The sequence below is a fragment of the Solanum lycopersicum genome, chromosome 11 (assembly GCF_036512215.1).
Source record: "Solanum lycopersicum chromosome 11, SLM_r2.1".
Taxonomy (NCBI): Eukaryota; Viridiplantae; Streptophyta; class Magnoliopsida; order Solanales; family Solanaceae; genus Solanum; species Solanum lycopersicum.
This window is the reverse complement of record NC_090810.1, coordinates 17,572,067-17,580,741: the sequence shown is the minus strand read 5'-3', so window position 1 is coordinate 17,580,741 and position 8,675 is coordinate 17,572,067. Positions and strand designations below refer to the sequence as shown.

Here is an 8,675-nt window from a genome sequence, read left to right as displayed (position 1 = left end):
GTGTCATGTGTCCCCATTTAGTCTTCCTTAGAGTGAAAGATATATATGCTCTAGTTTTTCGTTGGCAAGGGCACTAATGTCCTAAAGTATGACAGAAGGTATCTGCATACTATTTACGATAGTTCGAGGATATATTCATCCTTTTCCCCTTATTTTTATTCATATTCATTATTGAGCACTTCTCATTTCCATCTTCTTCTTCAATTCCCTTCTTTCTTATTCTTGTATAAGAGAACAAAAATTGCTGGAAAAAAAACTCAGAAAGTAATAAATGTATTGACAGAAAAGAAAGGCAGAAAATTTCCACATGTAAGTTTCCTGAATTGAATAAATTCAGTGAATCCATTCGAGTGAATAATATATAAAAAAAATCAAAATATGAAAAGGGGAATATCATCTCTAAAATTTTGAAACCATTTTGAAGATTTGAGCTATATATCGATTGAAATTTGCCATGGAAGAGCCCATATAGCAGTAGTAGTATCATCAACATTGGATCATCTATCGAAAATAATTCCTAAAATATCTGACGCTATAACAATGATGCTTGTCCACAACGATCAATTTGATTTCTTACAAAAAAAGCAGCACTTTTGAACTTTCATTTACTATGATGATCCAAACTCTGAGTACCATTTCTCATGTCGTTGAATGTCCCCTGAAGAAACTGTGGGCTTTATTTTATCGACAGCTTCTAGGAAGTCTTCCATTGTAACTGGAATTTTCAGCATTTCTGATTTCAATATGTTCTTGATCTCGTGTATGGTTTTCCCAGCTATCTTCTGCCTCATGCCATTCAAGGAAGCATCTCTGCAGATGTTTGTTAGATCATCTCCACTGTAGCCTTCTGTTTTTTGTGCCACTTGCTCAATATCCACCTCAGGAGCCAACTGCCATTGAATTTTTCAGTCAACAAAATTTTCCATTCTGTAATACTAATCTAGGGCCAGTTCTACATGAAGACATTTCTCTCGGCTAAAACATCACACGCAATGTGAGAAGATATTGAAATGAAAAATGTATAATGAGATCAGGCTCATTTTGAACCCACTCTATCAATTTTCCCATATTTAGTAGGCTGGTTGAGCTTGGAACTTCCATGTTAGAGGTCTCAAGTTCGAAACCCCTTACTAGTGAAAGCAAGGGATTTGTCTTCTGGGTCGAGCTCGTCGCACCAAGCTTGCCTAGTGCGGGTTACCAAGGTATTGCATAGGAGCGGGCGTTTTTACCCTATCCGCACCCAAAGGATAGAGCCTGCGGGTTCCCCTTGCCATAAAAAAAACAATTGAACTTTTTTTTAAGAAAACACATTTCTTAAAGAAAAATGAATGACTTCCCTAAGGGAACTAGAGAATACAAGTTATGCAAGTGACATTTCACATAGATTATGTCCTACCTAACATAGTATAGCTTACTTAACTTGATAGTTTATTACTATGTAAATGAAAATTTTCTTTGTAAAAGTCAGAAAAAGTTTCTGTAATTGACTTTTGATTATCGAACATTTCTTTTGAGGTTATGACGATAATATAACAGAAGAACATACAAGAAAATGACAGCTGAAACAAGGAAAGCTTACCTCGATTGATTTTAAGTTTATCTGTATAAGCTCCTTACGGGTCTCAAAATAAGGAAGTGGGATGTAAATACGCTTTTCTAGCCGCCTCCTACAGTAGCACAATGAATTACGATTAAACAGAATGCAAATGAAAAGTAACAGAAGCAAAATTAATGAATCATCAAAAGTGTCACTTATTTACCTTAGTGCCTCGTCAAGATTCCCAGGGAAATTTGTTGCTGCCAAAAGTGTCACCATTTTACCTGATGTACTATTAGAGTTATTTAATCCATCGATCTGAACTAAAAGTTCAGACTTTAACCTTCGGGATGTTTCATGCTCTGTAGCAGACCTGAGAAACAACTTCAGAGCTTAGTACTGAGAAAAATACTCAGCTTATATGAAATAAATTTAGAAAGAACCAAGATTATTGTTTTGCCCTCTGACACTGCAAAGAGAATCAATATCATCAATGAAATTCATAGTTGGTGCATGAGCACGGGCAAGCTCAAATAAGCACCTAGTCAACCGTTCACTCTCTCCATACCAATTTCCAAACAATGAACTACAGGAAATATTCATAAATGTCATCCCACACTCTGTAGCAACAGCTTTGGCCAAGAGTGTTTTCCCTGTGCCAGGAGGACCAAACATAAGAACTCCTCTCCAAGGTCTCCTGATTCGCTGCAAGTAACATTCAATATTATAGTATGTTACGTGACTAATACATACGGGAGATTATTCACTTTTTGGACGCAAGAAAATGATGAGAAGTATTTTTCCTTAAAATATTACTTCTGTCCTACCATATATATATATATATTCACCCACCCATCATTCATTAGTACACTAATATTCAGAATCAACTATCTGCAGTACCTGGAAATACTCAGGCATAAACAGTGGGAGTACCACTGTTTCCTGTAGAATCCTCTTTGCGTCACTTAGTCCAGCAACATCATCCCATTTTACCCCTGGATTTGTGTCCAATATTTCCTTTTCAAGCCTAGCAGCCAATTCAGGATGAGATCCATCGTACTTTACTTTTGACTTGACGTCTTTTACAGCATTCTGGTAGTTGTAAAGAAGGATGGTAAGAACATTATGTACAAAGAAATTAAAGTCTCAGCTTAGTATTAAGTAGAGAGAAGGAGCTTTTCTGCACTTTCGGCACATCAACTGCTCTAAAAAAATTGCAATACTTTAAAGTATAGTTACTTGATTTTATCAACGTAACAACAAAAATCCACTGCTTTTATGTAAACGGAGATTTTTAAGATTGGAGTTGGGAAAAATACTTTGTGATTTGAGTCTATGTGATGGCCTAAAAGACAATAATTTTAAATATTCTTGCATAGTTAAAGACAAAAAGTATTTGTACCGCTTGTTCAGCTGAGTTTACGTTTTTGTTCACCTCAGCAGCAGAGTTGAGATTTCCTCCCTACAAACTTTTTTTCACAAAAATAAACTCTGTAACTTAAACAAGAAAAGTTGAAAAATGGAAAACAAAATAAAATGACAATTCTAGATAAGAGTAAAGATTATTTGAGATTGGAGTTTGATAAAATAATTTGTGATTTGAGTCTAAATGATGGCCTAAAAAACAACACTACTAAACGTTCTCGATGAGAATTAAAGGTAGATTAGGTATTTGTATCACTTGTTGCGCTGAGTTTCCATTACAATTCGCCTGTGCAGCAGAGTTAAACAATCCTCCCTACATTTTTTTTAAAAAAAAATTAACTTTGAAACATAAAACAAGAAAATTAAAGTTGGAAAAAGGAAAACAATTTTAGCAAAGATTAGAGATTGTTTAAAAATTGGAGCATGGTAAAATAATTTGTGATTTGAGTCTAGATACTATCACAGGTAGATGAGGCATTTGTACCACTTGTTGCTTTGTGTTTCCATAACTATTCACTTGCACAACAGAGCTGATCACTCCTCCCTACAAGAATTTTATAAACAAATAAACTTTGTAACCTAATGCAAGAAAAAGTTGGAAAAGGGAAGACAAAATGTATAACAATCCCAACAAAGATTAAAGATTACTAAGATTGTAGTTTGGTAAAATACTTTGTGATTTGAGTCTAGATGATAGCCTAAAAAGCAACATTCTTAGATGCTGCCGAATAATATTAAGGGCTGTTGAATCATTTGTACCATTTGTTGTGCTGTGATCCCGATATTAGACACCGGCCCAGCAGAGCTAATCCCTCCACCCTGTACAAGATTCAAAAAAAAGAAAGAAAAGAATTGCAATCTAAAACAAGAAAAAGTTGGAAAGGTATAATATAAAAAATTATGTAAAAAATAAAAATTATTTAAGTTGGACTTTGTTAAAATACAGTACGCAATTAGAGTGCAGATGATGGGCATAAAAAGCAACATTATCAAATGTTCTCAGATAATATGAATGGCAGAAGAGATATTTGTACCACTTGTTGCGTTGTGTTTCTGAGGTTGTTTGAAAAAGTATTTGTCGCTAGACTTGCACATTGTTGTGCTTGTTGTTGTACTAATTGTGATTGAAGCATCAAACTACGGTGTTGTTCTTGTTGTTGGTATTGTTGTTGTAGTTGTGATTGAAGCATCAAGCTACGTTGTTGTTGTTGTAAAATACCTCGAATGGCATATCCCTGTAACAGTATATACTTCCATTGATAATTCGATAGATTAATTATACACTACAATATGTTAGAATACATTGAGGGGTGTTTGGTCAGAGAAAATAATACATGTATTAGCCATGCCATGGTATTTTCACTAAATTAAGGCATTAAAGATAGAATTGTCCCTAATATACCAAACTATGGATTAGAAATAATCCACGCATAACTCAATTATCTCAACATCACTAATAAATTCTTTTTCGTACTAATCTCATAGACACTACAAAGGATAGTTTACAAAATTCACATGTAACAATGAAAAACTCCATATTAAACAGCGAATATATAAAATAGGACACATTGTGAAACATATTCAAGCTAAGGTACATACCTGGTGAATTGGGGGCTGAATATTAATGGTATTGAAGTCATGATCAAAGTTACGATGACCTTCTTCGTAAATGTGAGTGAAACCACTATAGGATAGTCCTTTTGAACCAGCTAGGAAAGAGGGGTTACCCAAGTATTTTGAAGGAGAAATGGAAGCCTTTGCAAATCGTTACTTAATGTGGGTTCAACTGCCATGATCCATCCTAACAACTCTGTTATCCCTAAATGTGAATCTTTGTTGACATCAAACTTGTCGAAAATTATCTTCATCTTCTCCTCTTTACTCTTTGCAGCATCCACACCCACCATCTGTTCCAACAAATTTTTATTAATAATAATAATTAGTCAAAAAGTAAAGAACAGACTTGAAATAATTTAAGATTCTTAATTATTATTATATATATATATATATAAAATACCTGATAGTTTTCGAGCTTCTGTTTTTTCATCATTCAAAAATCAGAGATGATGTTTTCGAATTGGACTAAGAGGTATATATAGTGGAATAAGATTTTGACCAGAAAAAAGCATTTACTTTTCTTTTCCTTTTTTTTTGGGATAAAAAAGAATTAATACGGAAAGTGTAAAAATTTGTCAAATAGTTTATTTATGGGTATCCATCGGCACTTTTTGCTTCTTCATTTTTTAAATAAATTTAAGTAAAAACATGTACTATATGATACTTAAAATTGTTCATAAAAAAAATATAGTATAGGTATATTATTTTTAAAATTTTTTTTGTAGAATTTCTGTATGTTATTTCTTTAAAAAAAAATTGACAAACTAAAATCAAATTAAATATTATTTATTTTTATAAATATATAACCAAATAAAATCAATTTATTTAATTTTTTTAATTTGAATTGTAAATACCCCTAAGCACAATATTTGTGTTTTAGCGGGATATTCTTACTTATTAAACAGCAGTTCAACTGCAACAAAATAGTTATTCAGCTGGACTTTAAGTCTACCCTTTTACAATAGAGAAATTTTTTCTTACCTTATTATAACAAGGATAAATATAATTCTTTGAACTTCCTAACAATTATATTCGTAGGCTTATTTTCTGATGAATTATAATACACTGATTTAAACAAATCATGTTGGAAAAAATTAGGTGTGCAAAATTTAAAGGGAAATTTTCACAAAATAGCCACTATATTTAAAATTATTATTCAATGTAGCTAAAGTTTGATAATTACAAATAGTAGCTAGTTGCTACAGCTGTAATAACTTATACACAATTTTTTAAAAGTAAATGTCGGTAATCTCGGAGGGCATAAATACCTTAATTCACGCAGCAGAATTGAGTACCTTCCTTCTGCAACAGAATCGAGTACCTCCGATCCCAAATCACCGCCAGCAACTCAATTTTCTTCTGAGATCATGGAATCGGAATCGATTTCATCACTGATTATACAACAGGTACACAATACAATGAATTGATTCTGTTTAGGTATATAGTTTCATCTCTTTTTTTTGTTTTGTGCTCTGGAGATTTGGCTCAATCGATTGATATTTAAGTCGAAGAAACTATTTCAATTTTTTAAACTGCTTAATCAAAATTCAAATCTTCATCGATAATCAAAACTTTGATTGAATGTATGTTTCAATTGTTTCCAGTGGAGTTAGTTTGTATAGAGTAATTTGGATTTGTAAAACTGTATAAACTAGATTTAGTTGAAATGTGATTTGAATATGTATGTTTCATTGATATTTGTAGTTTACGTGTAGTTAGTGTAAGTTAGTATCGTATAAATGTTGACTTTTATATGTGTAGATGTATAACCGAGCTGTTTCTATGATTAATTGTATAAAGTTAACTTTTGTATAATTTAGTTTGTACAAAGTGATTTAGATTTGTAAAATTGTATAAATTAGTTTTAGTTGAATTGCGAGTTGTATATGTATAATTCATTGATATTTGTAGTTTATGTGTAGTTAGTGATTGTATAAATTTGTATTTCTATAAACGTTGATTGTCATATCTGTCGATGTAAAAATGTTGTTTTAGTGATTAATTGTGTAAAGTTAATTTTTGTATAATTTAGTTTGTATATAGTGATTTAGATTTGTAAAATTGTATAAATTAGTTTAGTTGAATTGCGATTTGTATATTTATAATTTATTGATATTTGTAGCTTATGTGTAGTTAGTTACTGTATAAGTTAGCGTTTATATAAACGTAGAATGGTATATCTGTAGATGTATAACTGAGCAGTTTTCAGTGATTAATTGTATAAAGTAAATTTTTGTATAATTTAGTTTGTATAGAGTGATTTAGATTTGTAAATTGTATAAATTAGTTGTAGTTGAATTGCGAGTTGTATATGTATAATTCATTGATATATGTAATATATGTTTAATTAGTGATTGTATAAGTTAGTGTGCGTATAAACGTAGACTGTTATATCTGTAGATGTATAACTAAGTTGTTTTAGTGATTAATTATAAAAAAGTTAATTTTTATATAATTTAGTTTGTATAGAGTGATTTAGATTGGTAAAATTGTATAAATTAGTTTCAGTTGAATTGCTATTTGAATATGTATAATTCATTGATATTCAAATAGCAATTCATTGATATTTGTAGTTTATGTGTATTTAGTGACTGTATAAGTTAGTGTTCATATAAATGTAGATTGTTATATTTGTAGATGTATAACTGAGTTATTTCGGTGATTAATTGTATAAAAAGTTGGAAGAATTGAATTGTGTTAATTATTGTATAAATTAATTTTTATATAGTGACTTTGATTTGTAAAATTGTATGATTAGTGCATGTATAAATGTATTAATAACAACTGATTTATACTGATATTTGATTGTATACAGGAATGTCTTCCATAACTATCTTGGTAATGCATTTTGATAAATGGGATGATGATGTTATGCTTACTATGTTATTGAGGGAGTTGTTTTTAGAGAAAATGCCTCTTTAAAAAAGTTATATAATATAATTGCAACTCAACTATCTGTGGATGTGACTGTGTATGAATATAAGGTTGATCAGAGCAGTACTAGGATGGTGATACGCAATGAGATGGGGGTGCAGATATATGTTATGCTAAAAAAGTTCATAAATGAATTTAACAAATACCCTATTTGTATAATTATCTCTAATAGGTATTATCAGAACAATGAACTTTGTGAAAGATCAACTAACGCAACGTATGATATTTTGGGATCACTTTGTATAACTGGTTTTGAGAAATTTGATAAACAGAAACTGATAGTTGAAGAGATAGTACATCCCCTCGATACCTTTCAAATGGAGAATTGCAGTATGGTGATTACTGATCCATCATATAAGTATGTAAAGGTAGATCACGTGTACAATAATAAAGCTACATTGAAGTGCGTGACGGAGCAATATGCAATTGCAGTACAATCCCAATTTAAGAAAAAAAATCAAATTCAATCAGGTAACATCATTTGTATAAATTTGTTCAACTGTTATTAGGTGTATAATTTTGACTTATATGTATATCTTAATAATGTTACGTATAGTTATACACTTGTGTGTTTCTCCAATGAATGCAACTGGTTAATGAAGGCCTCATATATTAATAAATCAGGAATGTGTAGAATAAGAGCGTTCAATGTTGAACATATATGTTCACTGAAAGCTAGGGTTTATTCACAATGACAAGTAACAAGCAACATAGGTGATGGAAATGTTAAGCCTAAATTGGTAGATCATAAAAGGAAATACGCACATTCTGACATAAAAAAAGTTATGAAGTTGGATCTTGGTGTTGATATATCTTACATGTTGGCTTGGAGAGCTAAAGAAAGGGGTTTTATTTCCTTGAGGGGGACGCTAGGAGGATCGTACAACAAATTACCTTCGTATTTGTATATATTGGGTATTACATATCCATGATCCCATATACACTTGCAGAAAACAGATGAAACTTTTGAGGACCTTATAATGATGGGTGTCATCTTTGAGGACCTTATAATGAAACTTTTGTAGCAGCTACTACGACTGACGCTGCAGGTATATAAATATGCATTTTATATTATATATAAATATATGAATTTTGAATGACTCTTATACATAACTCTTTGTATATATACTTATAATCTCCAACTCTGTAACTTATAAATATG

At 31.2% G+C, this 8,675-nt stretch overlaps 2 protein-coding genes across 2 annotated transcripts; both read right to left on the bottom strand.

Moving 5' to 3' along the window:
* Positions 1-391: 391 nt before the first annotated feature.
* LOC109118851 (katanin p60 ATPase-containing subunit A1-like) lies at positions 392-5,015 on the bottom strand. Its single transcript, XM_069291302.1, has 10 exons — positions 4,980-5,015; positions 4,562-4,869; positions 3,997-4,197; positions 3,722-3,781; positions 3,447-3,506; positions 2,940-3,006; positions 2,438-2,629; positions 1,761-2,242; positions 1,580-1,667; positions 392-890 (listed from the first exon to the last, which is right to left on the bottom strand). Exons 8-10 carry the CDS (start codon positions 1,814-1,816, stop codon positions 609-611), a joined length of 426 nt encoding a protein of 141 aa, XP_069147403.1. The 5' UTR covers positions 1,817-2,242; positions 2,438-2,629; positions 2,940-3,006; positions 3,447-3,506; positions 3,722-3,781; positions 3,997-4,197; positions 4,562-4,869; positions 4,980-5,015; the 3' UTR covers positions 392-608.
* On the bottom strand, positions 1,970-5,009 carry LOC138339286 (katanin p60 ATPase-containing subunit A1-like). The gene is made up of 9 exons (XM_069290874.1): positions 4,980-5,009; positions 4,690-4,869; positions 4,562-4,576; positions 3,722-3,781; positions 3,447-3,506; positions 3,219-3,275; positions 2,940-2,999; positions 2,438-2,629; positions 1,970-2,242 (listed from the first exon to the last, which is right to left on the bottom strand). The coding sequence occupies exons 1-9, from the start codon at positions 5,007-5,009 to the stop codon at positions 1,970-1,972; spliced, it is 927 nt and encodes a 308-aa protein (XP_069146975.1).
* Positions 5,016-8,675: the final 3,660 nt, after the last annotated feature.

Bases quoted from the DNA above. Each gene is read 5' to 3' on its own strand.
- LOC138339286 (XM_069290874.1), bottom strand. From the start codon at position 5,009: ATGAAAAAACAGAAGCTCGAAAACTATCAG. The intron at 3,000-3,218 runs GTGATACAAATA...AAAAGTTTGTAG, and splicing joins ATGGAAACTCAGCGCAACAA to GGAGGAAATCTCAACTCTGC. The intron at 2,243-2,437 runs GTACTGCAGATA...TGTTACTTGCAG, and splicing joins TTATGCCTGAGTATTTCCAG to CGAATCAGGAGACCTTGGAG.
- LOC109118851 (XM_069291302.1), bottom strand. From the start codon at position 1,816: ATGGTGACACTTTTGGCAGCAACAAATTTCCCTGGGAATCTTGACGAG. The intron at 1,668-1,760 runs GTAAATAAGTGA...GTGCTACTGTAG, and splicing joins AATCTTGACGAGGCACTAAG to GAGGCGGCTAGAAAAGCGTA. The intron at 891-1,579 runs GTAAGCTTTCCT...ATTCAATGGCAG, and splicing joins TAAACTTAAAATCAATCGAG to TTGGCTCCTGAGGTGGATAT.